Source organism: Mixophyes fleayi, chromosome 11 (assembly GCF_038048845.1).
Source record: "Mixophyes fleayi isolate aMixFle1 chromosome 11, aMixFle1.hap1, whole genome shotgun sequence".
Taxonomy (NCBI): domain Eukaryota; kingdom Metazoa; phylum Chordata; class Amphibia; order Anura; family Limnodynastidae; genus Mixophyes; species Mixophyes fleayi.
This window is the reverse complement of record NC_134412.1, coordinates 64017576-64036618: the sequence shown is the minus strand read 5'-3', so window position 1 is coordinate 64036618 and position 19043 is coordinate 64017576. Positions and strand designations below refer to the sequence as shown.

The 19043-nt window shown below is 38.8% G+C and overlaps 1 protein-coding gene and 1 long non-coding RNA gene across 4 annotated transcripts in view; one reads left to right on the top strand and one right to left on the bottom strand.

Moving 5' to 3' along the window:
- Positions 1–281: 281 nt before the first annotated feature.
- LOC142107597 (carotenoid-cleaving dioxygenase, mitochondrial-like) overlaps positions 282–19043 on the bottom strand; it is a 53614-nt gene continuing 34852 nt past the window's right edge. For all 3 annotated transcript variants that reach the window (XM_075191115.1, XM_075191117.1, XM_075191114.1), the window contains exons 9-12: positions 9374–9505; positions 8342–8521; positions 5979–6089; positions 282–525 (exon numbers count right to left, since the gene is read on the bottom strand). In XM_075191115.1, coding sequence (XP_075047216.1) covers positions 406–525; positions 5979–6089; positions 8342–8521; positions 9374–9505 — 543 coding nt within the window. In that variant the 3' untranslated portion in view covers positions 282–405. The remainder of the gene's footprint in view (positions 526–5978; positions 6090–8341; positions 8522–9373; positions 9506–19043) is intronic.
- On the top strand, positions 12427–18814 carry LOC142107598 (uncharacterized). The gene is made up of 2 exons (XR_012679984.1): positions 12427–12864; positions 17233–18814. It is a non-coding gene; the product is annotated as an uncharacterized LOC142107598 (long non-coding RNA).

Here is a 19043-nt window from a genome sequence, read left to right as displayed (position 1 = left end):
GTCATGCTAGACTCACATCGTCAACTTACTCCCTTGCTGGCTTGCATATTGTCCTGTATGTAGAATATAACAATTACATCTATCACAGTATAAAAACAAAGATGGCAAAACTCTGTACGCATCAGGGAGGAAATGTATGTACAGCATATATTTTGAATTGTAAAGGTTACTTTTTATATTTATGTTGATATTTTTCATTTATCTTTTGGTTAAAAGAGAACAAAGATATATAGTTTAAGTGGTTCTAAGCACACAGTAACAACAACAAGACACAATAAAAATTATATAAATGTAATATTTATTCAAGTATATAAATGTTTTATTACTCAGTATTTATTATTATGCAGTATTATAACATATTGTGCCCTGGGTTAGGAATTCTTCATATCCCTCTGACATCTACATTTAAGTCCTCTGAGGCACAAACATACCGTGAAAACCATACGGCATTTGCACAAGTACTTCAGCTCTCGCAACTTCTGTAAAATCTTTTGCATCCAGGATTAGAAGGAAAGTATTTTTATCCTAAAAAAGGAAAGATAGATATCTCATTGATATGATAAATATTTTTTTCAATTCCCCCAACAGATTTGCAAGTGATTAGTTCCTATTTCTTTTTCTGCTGTTGCAACACTATTATCTGCTTCCAGAAGAATACAGCCCTAGCACATTCCCTCGCACATTCCCTCTCACATTCTCTACAATTTGGGCTTTGCATATGGTGTGTAGACATTTCCCATGTTTCAAGCTTCTAGCAGTGCACTTTTACCCCATACTCATATAGAGATTATTTATCCCAATGGAAAATGGAAAGGTAAAAGTAGGGCAATCAGGGTTCATGATCCATCATCCTTTTGAAACAAGTTGGATGCATGAACTTTTCATGCAGGGATGTGTTTGACAATACAATATCCCCACACTCATTACAGAAGTCTTACATTACTACTCTGTGCTGTTGAAGGGCCTTCTAATATCAAACACTCAGTCTGTGGCTCCTTGCATGCTTACATTGCCCTACTAACATCAGGACACGCCACTGCTTCCCACAAAGTCAGCACATTCATCTGCCAACTTACTCTGTGTTACTGTGCCACATTCCAGTGATCTAATAAGTAACAAGCCAACTTCAAAATAGCACACACACGATGAAGAATTATTACAAAAAAGCTCCAACCTTTAGTTAAACACACCTTAAAAATATAATCACAAATTCATAAAAAAAATACTACAGGATTTTATTCCCCATAATAAAATGTGTTCCATTTCAGTTCACCCAACACTAAATACAATAATAGCAAAAAAAAACCCACATGGTTAAACACCATTATCTACTATGATTCAGCAGTCAGATTCAAGGTAACTATGAAAGCTGTCAGTTGTCTTGTGTCTGCTCTGTTAGAGAATTACTTCTCTGCTCAACTTGTGAAAGAGCATGATGGACTTAATTAAAAATAAGCACAGCAATTATAAATGGTATTTTTATGATCACGATAAATCCATTTCACTGATTCCATCTGGGGGACAGTGCTACCATGGGGTTGTAGTGGGGTGTGAGGGAGTGAGGGAGTTGGCACTTAACTAGTTAACTTGTTACTTGTGACCTGCTGACCGACTCCTCCCCTCTGCAACACCCCTGTTGCTCTTCAGTGTAATTCTATAGCCCCAAGGAAGGGGAGAAAAACAACCAAACCGTTAAAGAGCAGAAAGGAGGGAACGCAGTGTCCCGCAGATGGAATCAAAGAAAAGGATTTATCGTGAGTATAAAAATCCCATTTGCTCTTTCATTCTATCTGGGGGACCGTGGTATCATGGGGACTTAAAAAAGCAGCCCCCCTAAGGGAGGGACTGCTCTGATTGCCTGGCCTGTAAAACACTACAGCCAAAGCTAGCATCTAAAGACGCAAACACGTTGAACTGGTAAAGTTTAGTAAATGTGTGTACCGAGGACCTGGTGTCTGCTCGGCATAGCTGCTCCATAGAGACCCCATTTCGCACGGCCCAAGAAGCTCCCACTGATCGGGTGGAATGGGCAGTAATGCGACTGGGTACAGATCGGTTCGCACCGATGTAAGCATACTTAATAGTTGAAATAAGCCATCTTGGAAGCAGGCCATTCCCTTTTATGGGGATAATATAGTACAAACAGAGAATCTGAACGTCTAATGCGTGCAGTCCGATGAACATATATGCGTAATGCCCTGACGGCATCCAAAAGCTCCGTCTGATTACGTCTGGAAGGAATAGAAGGTTCTTGAAAAACTGGAAGTACAGTTTCCTGGTTTAAGTGAAACCCTGATACCACCTTAGGTTGAAAAGACGGAACAGTACGGAGGACCATCCTATCATCATGGAAATGGATGGTTCCCTGCATGAAAGAGCCCCAAGTTCCGATACTCTACGAGCTGAGGCAATTGCCAGCAGAAATATTACCTTCCATGTTAACAATTTCAGATCCGTTGACTGTAAAGGCTCAAAAGGAGGAGACTTAAGCATTGAAAGTACCAAATTAAGATCCCATGGAGCAGTGGGTGGTACGTAGGGAAGCTGAATGTGCAACACCCTCTGAAGAAAAGTCCTTATGTTGGCATGTCTGCCAATCGCAACTGAAAATAGACTGATAAGGCCGGCAGCTGAACCTTCAAGGAACCCAACCGGATGCCCATTTGAAGACCATGCTACAGAAAAGCCTTAAGACGAGGAAGATTAAAAGTCACAGTATGGCCATCTCTACTCTCACACCAACGAATGTAGGTTCACCAAATCCTGTGGTAGATACGAGCAGAAACAGGTTTCCTAGCCTGCAAAAGAGTGTTCACCACCTTGGAAGAGAACCTTTTTGACCTCCAGAGGGTGGCCCCAACAGCTATGCTGTTAAAGCCATCCAAGGAAGGTCCTGATTTTGAAATGGTCCCTGAAGAAGGTCGTTTTGTAGAGGTAGCCAAAACCCCTCACCGACCACCATGGACAGATTGCCTGCAAAATAGACCCTGCACGGCCATCCGGACGCCACTAGTATTACTGGCAGACCTCCCTGCTTGACCCTCTTGAGAACGCGTGGAAGAACTGTGATTGGGGGAAGCATCCCAACCTGAACTCCCAGCGCATTGTCATGACATCTACATCCACCGCCAGGGGGTCTCTGGCCCTTGAGCAGAAGCTGGGAACCTGACGGTTGTGTCTCGACGCCATTAGGTCCAGATCCGGAAGACCCCACCTGCAAACAAGCATTTTGAAGGCCACCAGATGGAGAAACCATTCTCCTGGCAAAACTGTGTCGACATAGGAATTCTGCTTCCCAGTTTAGCATACCTGGGATCAATACTGCTAAAAGCGAGGGAAAAAATAGTTCCGCCCATTTCAGGATCTGAGTAGCCACCTACATTGCCCTGGCACTTTTGGTTCCCTCCTGTTTGTTGACGTATGCCAATGCTGCTGTATTGTCGGATTGGAGGGACACTGGAAATCCCTGAAGAAGAGCCTGAGTCCCTCCCATTGCCATTAACATAGCCTTCAACTCCAGAATGTTTATTGGAAGCGCAGCTTCTGCTTGTGACTAGAGACCATTGAGGCGAAGATAAAGAGTCACCGCTCTCCAGCCTGATCCGCAGCGGTAGGCTCATCTATGTCTAAGAGGTCTAAGGTCCTGCTAAGACCAGATCATCAATGCCTTGATTTCTGTGAGAATCCTCAACATCCATCACTTGTTGACTGTGTCTTGTAAGGAATTTCTGCATCCTCTTCAGATGACATTTCTGAATCGGATACTGAAAGAATAGGATGAGTGGTTCTCATACGTTTGGTTCTAGACTGAGAAGATCTCGGAGAGTCTAGAATCCTGTTCAGTCTATCAATAACCGTAACCAAAGAGGAGGACCAAGCGAGATCTCCTATGGGGGCCTTGTGGGAAACAAAAGAGGATGAAGGGCCAGCAGTTGCTAGGTCTGTCCCGTCATTAACCTGTTGTTGGAGTACCGCTGAAACTGTAGCCCCCCCTGTTGAGGTAGAAGGAGAGCTCACAGACAGCACTGTGGTCTCCGTCTGACGGATGAGAAGCTGCACCAGAGTGCCCATCAACTATGCCAGGATACTGCCCATCCTGTTTTTTTGCGTTAACAACGAAATACTGCCCTGGGCCTGCGCCCCCTCGGACCCTGCCTCACAATCTATGCAGAGCGCCCCCGGGTCCTGCTGTACATTTGGCAACTTTATCTTGCATTTTGAGCAAGCAAAGTATTTTGCTTTTGGTGATTTCCCTTTATCAGACATTGTAAAAGGAACAGTAACAGAGGAGTAGAACATACAGAGACAGTTAGCAATTATACAACACAAGAAACAAGATTATGAAAGATACTATCTAATCTCTGACTATCAGTCAAAAGATGTATCTTGGAATATGTTGTATGATATTGTATTGTGTCCCAACCAACTGTGAGATGCAGCGATTTTCTCTAGAATATGCTACTATCCAACAATTTGTATGAAATGCATAAGGGAGGTATTTGGTGTGAAAATTTGTGACAAATCTGGTACCTAAAAGGAACAGCCTTTTTCTGGCCTGCAGATAATGATTTCTAGATGCAAAATGAACTTGGTACTATTGTCTTGAGCACTGACTCCTGTAGGAGCATTATCTAGGATCTACAGATAAGACTTCTGGATTTATCTTGTATGTGTTCTATGTTTATTATATTTTAAAAGATGTTTAAATTCTGGAGCTTTTCATTTGAGTTTACATATACATGCTTATAACAGCTTCTACTATGCACTGAAAAGCAGAAAATCTAATTAGCAGAAGAAGAAAACACCAAATTACATCACAATACAGCAGACAAGCCTGGTTTACTAACACTTCTGGCACCTACATAAATATTTTATTTACTAAAACAACCAAAGTTATGTCACACATTAGGGTGCCCCCTATCTCATTTACTGTTTCAGACCTGTTACCTGGAGGAACAACAGATACTCTGCAGGGAGGCTGCTGCCCTCCAATAGAGGGAGTTACTACTACTGGAAGAACTGTATTGATTCTGGGTGAAGTTTTGCCACTAACTGAATATGTATAAAAACTAAACATAGCACCCATCATCTGCCATGTTGTATTAGTTAATAATTATTATTGCCATTTATTTTTATGGCACCACCATACAGCTCTGGCTTTAAAAATGGATGTCCCCTAACTCTCTTTCTGATTAATTTAATCTACAAATTAGGCTATCCCAAGCAAAAATGTGTTAAATGAAGGAGATTTTTCCATCTCTCTGAAAACCTAAATGCACTTCTAGTTTGTGTAGGCATCTCTAGAGAGCAAAGGGAAGGCATGCACCTCAGTCTTAGCAGACCATCTAGTCACTCTGCTGCAAAACCAAAGTGTTTAAGGCTGGATATCATGTGTGTTCATAAATGAGGTCCAGAACAAAATGACTGTATGGATAACAAACGCAAAACATCAGGGGGTAAATGTATGAACCTCCAGATTCTTCAACTCCGGCGAGTTCAGCGTCTTCAGCGCTCAAATTTAAAGCGGCGCTGCCTTGTAAAGGGAAGTCTCCCTTTACAAGGCAGCGCCGCTTTAAATTTAAGCTCTGAAGACGCTGAACTCGCTGGAGTTGAAGAATCCGGAGGTTCATACATTTACCCCCAGGTGGCATATGGATCAGTATCACCTCACAGTATTAAAAGAATGTCATTTGGTTTGGTCTCAATTTTTTTTTTGTCCTTTGTATTTATATATTTTCATGTTTCCTTTTAATTATATCCTTGTTGTATGCTTGTCTCTTGGGTGTGGAATAAGCAAAAATATACAAACAAACGTACAGCTGAACAAGGCATAGAGTATAATATTCGGGTAGGCCTAATACTATATTCATTAGAGCTATAAAAAAAAACTTTTTACCTGCTTTACATGTTACAAGTAAGATCAAAGCTAGAATTCATTTGAAAGAATATTATGTGTAAAAAGAATCCTGATCACATACCTGATGGGGTGTAAGAACGACAGAAAGAATCACACCATCGTCCTCCTCAACAGAATCTGGGTAAGGCACAAATATAGGCTCTGAGGGGTATAACCCTTCTTCTTTCCAAACCTATAAAGTAATCAAAGACGTTTACAATGTTTATGCAGTCTATCTTTACTAACCATGCGTCATCTGTATTTTAGCTTACACTAAACTCGTGTAATAAGCTGAAAGTTATTTATTAAATATCATGTTAATTCAATAACAGAACTATTATTGTGATATAACATACTGGTATGAAGTGATGAGCTATAGAGCTTATCTTAACCTCACATGTAAAACTGTCAATACCAGCAACAATGAGTATTAAATTTAATTTAAGACTTTATACAATTTAACTATTAGTTAACAATGAGTATTAAATTTAATTTAATATTTTATACAATTTAAGTATTGTTATTTATTAAATATCATGTTAATTCAATAACAGAACTATTATTGTGATATAACATACTGGTATGAAGTGATAGAGCTTTTCTTAACCTCACATGTAAAACTGTTTCTTGTTGAATTTGGGTGTGCACAAATCCAGATTACATCCATTTTAAAACAAATGCACTTTGAGCTCATTGGGCCTGATTCATTAAGGAAAGTAAAGCAAAAAAATTTGCACCCCTTGCATTGTAACATGGTTTATCCAGGAGAAAATGTACTCTTTTTTTGCCGTATTTTCCTTAATGAATCAGGCCCATTGTGCGTTTTTAAAAAAAACAACTATAATTCGGGCATACGTAATCTATATTCAACTACAATCAGATCTGAAGAAACGCCACTACTGTACACTGACTATGTGCATACGCACATTCCCCTTGCGTTCCGCCCATAAAATGGTAGGCTTTTGTAAATGTCCTTTGCGCTCAAAGGTGAATTTGGATGTCCTTGCTTTCACTGAAGTATAGTCCATTCTGGTCATTAACAGTGCGATTTTACGTGAAATACAGGACATGACGTCATTACGTTCCTTAATGAATCAGAACCAGAGTCTGCATTTCCATCTCAGCTATTAACTGGGTAAAAACATAAAAATAAGGCCTTCCCAAAAGACTCTAATAGAATATCTAGGGCAAAATGTATCAAACTGAGATTTGCCTTTTTCCGCAATTTTCTCGGGCGAGTTTGAACCTACTGATATATGAAAGTGCGATTGATAGTAAATCGCCAGTAAAGTGATGTAACCAAAATTGACACGCTACAAATAGTTCTACTTTTGGCCATTCTAAGAATACAAGTCACCATATGAATGAAGCTGCGCTTTTGCAAACTCACCCGAGATTGCTGTGAAAGTTGCCGGAATCAACATGCTGCTTTGGATAGGTGAGATTAGCAAACACATCAGCTTTCCACTGCTGGCCAATGTTAACATAACAGGAGGCACAATACAGGTTTAAATTATGAGGGTGATCATGATTTGTTGTTTAGAGAAGCAAAAAGTATTATTATCTTATGGGGGCCAATTTATTTTATGAATAAGTTAAAGGGCCAAATTTAATTAATGCAAGGGGGAAACAATTATTTTATATATTACAGTGGCATACTATTTAATTACCAGTGAGGCAACACCATTACCATGTGCATGCTGCCACTTGTAGTGCCACAAGCATGTACTTTAAATGGTGTTCCCATCTGGAAATAATAAGTGCTGCCACATCAGAAAAAAATATTATTGCCCCGCTGGTAATGAAATAGTATCCCACTATAATATATAAAGTAAAAAAAGTGTTCTCTTACATATAATCATGAATGAAAATTGGCCTACTGATTTATTGATAAAATAATTGGGCCCCAGTAAGATAAGTAATAATATTTTTTGCCCCTCTTATGATTACCCTCATAATTAAAACTTGTAGTGTGCATCCTGTTATGTTAAGAATGGGCAGATAGCTGTAACAGCATGGGGTTTTTTTAGGTTAAATATCTGCCGAGTTTCTGTTTGTTGAATCTCAGGCGAGTTCTGTTTCTGTTGAATCTCGGTCAAGCTTCAGTTTCTGATGAATCTCGATCGAGCTTCTGTTTCTCTTGAATGTCGGACGAACTTCTGTTGAATCTCTGACGAGTTTGACTAAACCGCTGGCAGGTGTTTTAAAATTGATAAACAACGCAGGAGATCGGATTTTGGAATGCCAAAATCGCAGATTAATACATATGGCGACTTTGCGCATAAAATCGCCAGTGATCTTGAGCAATTTGAAAAAAATCACAGCTTGATACATTTACCCCCTGATATGTTTTCAACAACCAACCTTTTTAACTATTGGTATTAAAAACTGAGTTCAAACCTAAATAAGATGTAGAAGCTGTGTTATGAAAGCTTGTCTCTTTACCTTTGCTTTCTTTGTCTCCACATCCACTTTAAGCAAAGAATCACCAACCAGGTGCTGGAACCCACATCCATATAAGAAACGATATTTCTTTGTGTTGTATTTTGCGTAATTTATTTGTGGAAATTCTAACCCACATAAGTCCAATGTGTGGTCATGGAGGTTTTCATGCGAGCACCATACCTGGATTAAAGACATACCATTTTATTATCATGCATATAAATGTATTCATTTTCTATGACTGATATAGGCAGTGTAATTTTCAGGAATATACTATTTCAATCATATAACATAAGACCAAATTTGCTAACAGGTGGCAGCAGATCATATTGATTTCATAACTAAAATCAATCATACATCTGCAATTCATATGGATTATCCAGTCCTGCCTGTGTGCAGGGTGGGAGAAAAAACATCTCTTTCATTAAACTTTCCACCTGCAACCTAATATACTGCTTGGTGCAAACTCATTAATGGCTTAAAGTTTGAACTATTCATGAGAGTGAGCAGACTTCAGGACTTCCCTTATTACATGTGGCACTTTTGTGTTTTTGAAACTTGGGTATAAAGTGTGCCTAGGAATGTGCTTCTCACAGCTGGGGTCTGTGCACCTTTCTGCAGTGCAAGGAGTGCCCCTAAAAGTGCACCCTCTACATCCTTCATCTAATTTCTGTAATCTAGCTCTGCAAAATGAAATCTTGTTTTAGTATCACTACTCAAGAAATAATCAAACTCCCTAAGTCAACCAGAGCAAACTGCTTCCCCTGCCTGCCCCACCTGTGCAAATTGAGGCACATAGCACATAAAAGGGGATTTTACACAGTGTCTCAGCTTTTTCTGCTTCATAAATGACCTTCAATGTGTTTTTATCCAGCAGAGATGCTTCTTGCAAATTTCTATTGTGGATTTAGTGTTTTGCACATTATCTAGGTGGATTTGCATTTTTACCTATTTAATTTAATACAATGTATCAAAAGTATGTTTGCTGTTATCTTTCTTATAAAAAGTATGATTTCTATAAAATGATTTGCTTACCTTCCCATCAGCTTTCTTAGCAGCAGTAGCAGTTGTATAGTTTAGAGGTTGGGTGACAGCATCTTCTTTGGCTTTGATGTCTAGAGGGAGAACAAACCTCCGTGGATAAGCCTTTGACACCTGTTTGTAGATCTGCAGAGCAAAACAGTTTGTCACAACAAATTCTTAAACACCTTGTATATACAGGGCCTCATGTAGACCTGGGCGCCATTTCCATCCAAAAAGCAGGCATAAATTGTGCCCGAAAAAGACACATTCTACATAGTATGCTGATTTGGACACTGTCTCAGCTGATAGTCATCATTATAAGTTTGTAACTTACACCAGGGTTAGAGCACTCGCAGCAGATACATTTCCTGACAGGCGTATCTGTGTCTGCATCCAGGTCTATATATCGATGGCATTTACTTGATCACGACTTACGTTCCTTGGCCTACAGTAGCATGCCCCTTGTCTCCCCTGATCCACCCAATAAGCGTAAAGAGCCATATACACAAGTATTGACTGACTCTGCATACAGATGCAAGCATAAATCATTTTTGTGCACATGCACAGTAGTGAAATTAGTATTTTACACTATGCAAATGAATTTGCATCCAACTCTAAATGAGGCTCACAGTTCTTGCAAATGTAATATTTTACATGTGAGGATCCCTTAGAATACCAGCTATAGACCACAGGTGTCAGTGCACCATCAACACCTACAACTGCACATTCCTTTTCACTTACTGTAACCAGCACTTTGCTAAATTCAGAACTAAAACACCAAACATGTATGCAGCCTTTAAGACCCTCACTCCTAGCAATTGTTAGAGTGGAATTGTATGATTATTGATTTAATATCTATCATGTGCTAAGCTTTAGATGCTAATATGTTATGCTATGACTTTAAGAGAAATTAAGCAGATATTATTTTCAGTTTAAAAAGACAAATTATTCAAGGTTGGCCACGCAGCGCCATGTTCCCATCAACGAAAACATTCCAAGAACATGTAGCAACGTTCTTGATAAGATAAAACCCAAGGACTCAAAGATGGGGGCAGCACAAGGATATTGGCAAAAAGCCTGGAAAGAGATAACACACAAAGAAGAAAGAGTTGTTTGATCTTTGATGTAAAACTGAAATATATATATTGTTAATTGATTTTCTCTCATTATTTTACTGTCTTATAATTGGTTGTTCAGAATCTATACCCCTAGACTTACATGTATAAAAATAAGCGCTGAAGTGGTCTCAAATTGGAACAGAATAAAGCTGCTCAGCATTATATCATACAGGTGTTGAGTATTTTCTGTTCACCAGTCGACTGAAAACAAAGAAAGATCTGACTGACATTGAAGGTGCTTGATAGAAGTATCGGTGAACCCCGATACCCCAACATTTCTGGGGGCTAGATCCGGGATGCTCCAATATCTCCACACCTGACGCCACACTCCATTGATGTCCAGAGAACTGCTGAACTAAATCCGGTGAGTAAGACAAAGTGTAGATTTCTACCATCTTACTCTGTTCAGTATTTCTTTGTATATCTAAGGAAAGTCAGTTGAGGTGATTAGAGGGTATTTCATGAACCCAATGTTCAGTCAGAGGAAAGGATAATGAAATGATAAATGTATGGATACTGTAGATTATGATGGATGTAGACAATTTGAGTTAGAAGATAATAAGAGAGTTGAATGTAAGAATTGTACCTGCTGCATTGTTCTGAGAAAATATTCAGGTTGCAAGGGACCTAGACTAAAGGGTGTTACAACTACAAATGCATATTACGGTTTTGTAAGTAATGAAAAAGAACTATATTTTACGTTAGGGTGCATTTGAATGAAGAAATACTACATACTGGCCACAAAATCATATGTTACCAGATTATAAACCTATATGTCCATACACTGACTTGAGGGGAAGAATCGGATCAGCCATAAATGCCAGCCTTTTAATCTACAGCCAATAAACCTTACATCTGGTGTTCCTAGGGCAGACTAGGAGGTAAAGGATTAAAGATACTTATAGTCTGTACAAAGGGGAAAATTGTATTACCTTATTCCACTTATAAGACATTGTATCCCAGATACTGACAGTACTGTGACCAGTAACCCAGTAAATGGGGGCACAGAACAGTAAGATGCCTACTATAGGCAAGCCTATGGATATAATGAAAAAGAGAGAAGGTAGTAAAGCTCTTAAAAGAATTCATAAAGTACTCAAGAGAGCAGGATTTCCCCCAGAAGGGACATTAGACTTACAGAAATGGTATGGGTTTTATTTGAATAATAAAGAATGGATAAAAAGGCTTGGCTATGAAGATCAGGTCAATGTGTGGATATGCTAAATGTATGTTTGATCCTGCGCAGCTGAATGAGTGAGATGTGCCCCTCCCTTATTCTGTGTAAAAGATTTCAGTGTGTTGAGATAAGAAGCACTCTGTTTTTTGTTATCTGACAATGTATGTAATGCTGATAAAATATGTCTGGAGTGCTGAGTGATAATGACATGTTGAGGCTAACTTGTATTTAGTCTAATGCTGGGACTTGTAGTTCCACAGCAGTAGGCTGGAAGGTATCGGCTGATTTTTCTTTCTCTGTATGTGAGTTTTGTCTCCGTCTTACTTCGTGTGAGGGAGATCTGTGTTTGTCTGTCTTGTCTGTTTTTTGTTTTTTTTTACAAAAGACATGTTTCAAGGTTAAAGAAGTTGTACATTTTTGTAAATAATATAATGCCTGCCTGCTTAATTCTAAGCTTTTAAAGAGATGCATAACAAGTGTTGAAATGTTTTGGTCCGTCATTACACGATTCAGTGGACGGACAAGTTGGCTGGGGTCCAACAAGCCGTTTCTGTATTTGAACAAAATAATTTTGTTTCTGAAATTTGAGAAAAATAGCTTTCTCTTTAATGAAGTTGAGAATTGTGGGAGTGAGCTTTACATGAAGATATATATTACAAGCTGTTTTTATCTGTGTGAAAATGGCGCTGATGAATGTTCTCAGAAATAAGGAGGGTTTGTTATGCCCATAAAGAAATGTTACGAGATAAAATGTCGCCTGTGAGCGAGAATTGTGAATAAATATTTGTACTTTAAACATGGAAATCACAGAATCTGGAAATATGTGTGAATATTTGGTTTACAAAGAGATGATGAGAAAGGAGTGGCTTTGAACACTCGCCCAGGTCTCGTCACTTTGACATTCCCTGTTTGTGAGATTAGGGACTGCCCCTTTGAGGAAATCAGTTTTTCATTGCATGGAACGCATAGCGTCACAGTTAAGCTACAAAGAGAAACTTTTAAACAAGTGTCGTATTAGCAGCTGTTCAATGTGAATTAATAACAGTTACTGTAATTCCTAGTGAATAAATGTTAATCTCTATGCAAAAGTTTTTTTCTTCACAGAAGCTCTCCAGCTACAAAGCACCCTTTCAATCCAGATTGAATTTATCCAACTTCCAATGAATAGAAGTTTGCAATGTTTTGATCCACAGCTACAACAAACATAAGTAGAAACTAATCAAGAATTTAAAAACCGTAGACTCTGCTGAGTAATGATTACCTTGTTTTGGAAAGAGATATTAGAGTTTATGTGCTATTCGCATAGCAAATGCATGAACCAGATGGTTTTTCTGTATGTGCAGAAAGCAAAAGGTTTTTATTTTTATCCTCATAACAATTTTGAGTCAATCAGTGTTGTAAACGCATTCACTGCCATTATTTACTGTGCTATAATAGTAGTATACTGCAAGTCCTTCTTTGTATCGTGGGTATAGTAATGCATTGATGGGAATTCAATATTTGTACGGAAATGAAAAAGATTTAAGACTTTATGAGCTATTATCTGTGTTTTTGCATTAGTAATTCTGGGTGATAGTAAGACATTTACACTCTCCACTGAGCAAAACCAAATGTTTAACCAATTTTAAGCTAAAGCAACTTCAGCACCAGCACTGGCTTTGCCAGATTGTGACAGAGCTACTCAAGCACACAAAGTTGAAGGCTTCACTCAAGATAATGCCCAACATCGCAGACTGTTTAAGACCAGATTTCTCAATGGCCTTTCTGAAACATATCGTCAACAATTGTTCCTTATAAGACCAGAAGTAGTAACAATGGAAATGCAATCCATGCTCCAAGTCCTAGAAGGTATAGAAGACCGGGAAAAGGAGAAGCAGAGGAAAGTCAAAGACAAGTCCCAAACCGTTCATGTGGTCCAAGAAAATCAAGACTGGAAGGTTCGTACAGACACAAGAGGTGCACCTGAGTTATAAATAAAGGAAAAAGGAAATATGACTCTGGCAGAAATGAAAAAACAAGGAGTTTGTTTCTTTTGCAAACAAAGAGGCCACATGAAAAGAGATTGCATTAAGCATAAGAAATGGCTGGAAAGAAGAAATCAACAAGCTACAGACCAACAACTGGCATAGGAAATTGGCACTCCAACGTACCTCCGGCTCACATATAACCAAACTCTGAAAGATGACTTAACTAAATGCCTAATGAATATCATATTACCCAATGGTCAAGAACGTGAGTGTCTAATTGATACTGGAGCAAGCCACACTGTATTAAGAAAACAGGAGGTACCTCAACAACTATTAACAGAAATTGATTTACCTGCTACAGGCCTAGCAGGAAAAGAAGTAAAACTAACAGAAAGTAAACCAGTTACACTTTTAGTAGGTGAAGAGACAATTGAAGTACCAATACAATTTCTCACTTCCTCATCTTGTCCCTATAATCTGTTGGGAGCAGATGTACTTTCAAAGATACAAGCCAGCATCAAATACACCCCAACTGGAGTAAAACTCACAAGTCAACTCCCATCTCCAGTCCAAGAAGAGCTTACAGCAGCAATCTAGATGCTAGAGCAGATGAGCACATGTCACAAGGATAAGACTGTTAATCTACCAGATTGGCTGAACATAGTACCAGACAAGTTATGGTCCAAAGGAAAACACGATGTGGGCACACTTAAAGTAAATCCTGTAAAACTGACACTAAAGCCAGGAACACATCCTGTCTCAATTAAACAGTACCCACTTGCTGCAGCTCAAACCAAAGCGATATCAGAACAAATACAAGAATATCTACAAATAGGGGTGTTAAGAAAATGTCGCTCTCCTTATTCTACACCCCTATTCCCAGTAAAGAAACAAGATGTTGGACAAGGGGGTGCAATACTGGATGGTTTATGACCTAAGAGAGGTCAACAAAAGACTTCTGATCAACACTCCCATTGTACCCAACCCCCACACTTTGCTTAATCAGATACCGCCAAATGCAAAATGGTTTTCAGTAATTGACTTGGCAAATGTTTTCTTCTCAGTCCCAATCACAGAAGATAGTCAATTCCTTCTAGCCTTCACCCATGATGGAAACCAATATTGTTGGACAAGACTCTCTCAAGGAGGAGCCACAAGCCTATCAGAATTTTCAGAAGCAATGGCACTAATTCTCCAAGGATGGAGGCCTATCAATCCAACTACTCAACTCATTCAATATGTAGATGATCTCATGGTGGCTGCGGAAGCTGAAGAAGAATGCAAAGCAGAAACACTGTCATTACTTTGTTTTCTGGCCGAACAAGACTGCAGAATATCACAAAGCAAGTTGCAACTAGTACAGGAAAAAGTAATATTCTTAGGACATTGTATCTCTGCAGGAACCAGACATCTTACAACTGAAAGAGTTAAAGTTATACGAGACATGAAGACACCAAAAACAGTCAAAGAAATCAGAGCCTTTTTGGGACTCCTCGGATATTGTAGAGAGTGGATTCCTTCAGCTTCAATTCTTATGCAACCACTGTATGAATGATTGAGGAAACAACAGGGAACAGAACCACTCAATATAACTGAAATAGAGAATGCAGTGCAAGCCCTGAAACATGCTATCTCTACTGCACCAGCACTTGGACTACCAGACTATCTGAAGCCTTTCACATTGTTCTGCCATGAGCAGTCAGGACATGCTCTAGGAGTCCTCACACAGAAACATGGAACGAAGCAAAGGCCACTGGCCTATTATTCTGGCCTATTATTCTGCACAACTCGATCCAGTTATAAGAGGTTCTCCATCATGTATACAAGCAGTAGCAGCAGCAATACTGAAAGAAAAGGTAGCAGATATGGTTTTGGACCATGCACTTATTATTCAAGTTCCACATGCAGTCACAGAAATTCTTAATCAAGCAAAAACAAGACATTTGTCTGCAGCTAGACTAACTAAATATCAGGTAGCCTTGCTCAGCGCCTCACATGTAACAATTACCAATTGCACAGTCCTCAATCCAGTAACCCTGCTCCCCATTGATGATTCAGAAGAGAGGAGTAAGGGGAGTCGCAAAGAAGATGAATCATCAGACAGGGGATATGAGGACCTGAGTGAAGCGTCTGAAGAAGAAACTGAAGAAATACACACACAAAAATTTTCACATGATTGTTTGGAACTTATGAAATTAGAAACTTGAGCTTTGCATAATGTTACTGACACACCACTCTCAGATGCAACCCTAACTCTTTATGTAGATGGATCTAGATACTATGTGGATGGAGTTCCATATACAGGTTATGCCATCACAACTGAGGAAGAGGTGCTTAACTCAGGAACACTGTCTAATGGAGCATCAGCACAAGAAGCAGAATTGATAGCTCTAACTAAAGCTTGTGTATATGCAGAAGGACAAAAATCCAATGTATATACAGATTCACGTTATGCCTGGGGAGTGGCGCATGATTTCGGTCCCATTTGGAAAAGCAGAGATTTCCAAGGATCAAATGGAAAACCCATCAAACATGCCAACTTAATTAATGAACTGTTTAGAGCATTGGAACTCCCTAAACAAGTGGGAATTATAAAGGTTCAAGCTCACACTAAAGAACAAACTCCAGAAGCAAGAGGAAATAACTTTGCAGATCAGGCAGCAAAGAAGGCAGCCCTCCAACAAAAAATACTACATTTCTTGTAGACTCAACAGAAGGTGACACAGACAAATTTCAATTCTCAGACCTACAAAGCTTTAAAGACTTTCAGAAACAAGCAACAAAGGAAGAAAAGAATAAGTGGGAAAAAGAAGGTGCACAGCTTGATGAGCAAGGAATATGTTCAAAAGAAAATAAATGGTGCCTACCAAGAGCCTTATACCCAGTAATGACTCAGATTGCACATGGACAAGTACATCATTCCAAAGAGGCAATGACTAATAGGGTATGGAAAAATTGGATTGCCCCTGGATTTAACTGTGCGGACACAAACTATGTGGCAGCTTGCTGGATATGTGGAATACACAATCCAGGGCAAAGAGTAAAGACCCAAAAGGCTTTCTATCGCTTTCAGAGACTTCAGATTGACTATATACAACTTCCTAAATGTGGTACCTACGAGTATGTGTTAGAAGGAAAAGCTACTGCTAAAAATACAGCAAAGAAATTAATCTCAGAAGTCATCTATAGATATGGCATACCTGAAGTTATTGAATCAGATAGAGGTACAACCTTTACAGAAGAGATAATGAAGCATGTAATGAAGAACTTGGGAGTATCACAAGCTTTTCACACTCCTTATAGGCCACCAGCAGGTGGGAGGGTAGAAAGGCTTAATGGTGACATTAAATTGAAACTACAGAAAATGATGCAAGAAACCAAAAAGACTTGGTTAGAATATTTACCAATAGTTCTGTTTAACATTAGAACTACACTTATGAAGAGACACAGGTTTAGCACCAAATGAGATACTGTTTGGCACAGCACACAGAACAGGCTGTTATTTTCCATAGCAACTACAGCATGTACGTGGTGATTTGTTGAACTATGTTGCTTTATTACAGAAACAACTAACTGAAATACATGGTCAAATGTTCTCCTTCATTCCAGACCCTAATTTTGATACAGGTACCCATAAACTGCTATCTGGTGACTGGGTGGTCATAAGAAAGCACATCAGGAGACGTCTTGAACCCAGATATAAGGGTCCTTATCAAGTCCTGTTGATGACTACCATGGCAGTGAAAGTACAGGAAAAAGACACCTGGAAAGTCTTCAAATCAGGGGAGTCTTGTTCTGATAAATAGAAATGACTGTCTTATGGTATTGATATGTCTTACCAGAATATTTCTGCCTGAAGTAGGGGTCAAGGCCTCCCTAACCCAGTATGAAACAGACAGATAAGTGACAAATTGCCTATGTCACTGTGAGAAACAGAAGGGGAAGGAGTGCTCAACAATTTGCACTCATAGGAGAATAAACTTTGAAAATGCCTTTGTGAATACATAACCTCATTGGCAAAGTTGTCAGCAATGATTCATTTTGAATATTGGGAATATTGCCATTAGTAGCAAAGGGTTTGGCAATCCAGCTCATTGTATATGTGGTAGAGAAAATTGTTATATGGCTGATTAAGAAATTACTGACACTTGATTGTTGTTCCTGCAGGAAAAATAATGAGCTTCCAGAACCAGTAATGATCACAGAAATTTCTACAAGTTTAATGTCTGAGACAAACAGTGAACATTATGAACAATGGTCAACAATCAAACCAAAAACCTGCACAGTCTGCAACAAGAGATTGACAGTGACCATCGAGAAACCAGAATGAAAATTGATGTCCTATTCATTAATGGGACATATTTGTTAAAGAATCTTATTCCATATAGAAAGCAATGAATATCTTGATTCATCCATTGATACTAATTCTTCTTGTACTAACTATAATGATTATATGGAACTGCTACTTAAAATGTAATACAAGAAAGTTTTTAAATAGATATCAGCAAAGTATTCCCCTCTATGCAACGAGATAAAACATTAAGTAGGGAAAGAAAAGTTATGGTGATAAAGTACCAGAGATATGTGCTTAATGAATTCTTGTTCTAATCATATGGGGTCCTTATGATACCATATGTTTAAATGTAGGTACTAACTGTCTTCTGCTGAGTATCGCCATGACTGATAGGTAGAGGTTAATAGTTGATATTTAATCAAAGAGGGGAATGTTAGAGTGGAATTGTATGATTATTGATTTAATATCTATCATGTGCTAAGCTTTAGATGCTAATATGTTATGCTATGACTTTAAGAGAAATTAAGCAGATATTATTTTCAGTTTAAAAAGACAAATTATTCAAGGTTGGCCACGCAGCGCCATGTTCCCATCAACGAAAACATTCCAAGAACATGTAGCAACGTTCTTGATAAGATAAAACCCAAGGACTCAAAGATGGGGGCAGCACAAGGATATTGGCAAAAAGCCTGGAAAGAGATAACACACAAAGAAGAAAGAGTTGTTTGATCTTTGATGTAAAACTGAAATATATATATTGTTAATTGATTTTCTCTCATTATTTTACTGTCTTATAATTGGTTGTTCAGAATCTATACCCCTAGACTTACATGTATAAAAATAAGCGCTGAAGTGGTCTCAAATTGGAACAGAATAAAGCTGCTCAGCATTATATCATACAGGTGTTGAGTATTTTCTGTTCACCAGTCGACTGAAAACAAAGAAAGATCTGACTGACATTGAAGGTGCTTGATAGAAGTATCGGTGAACCCCGATACCCCAACACAATCTTTGCACAATCACAGTTGGAAATTAATTTTTCCTTGGTTTGCCCGTTTATCGATTTCGGCTTCTTCCCTCATAATTCTACATTCTCCAGCCGATCGACCTTGGCTTCAACCCTCAC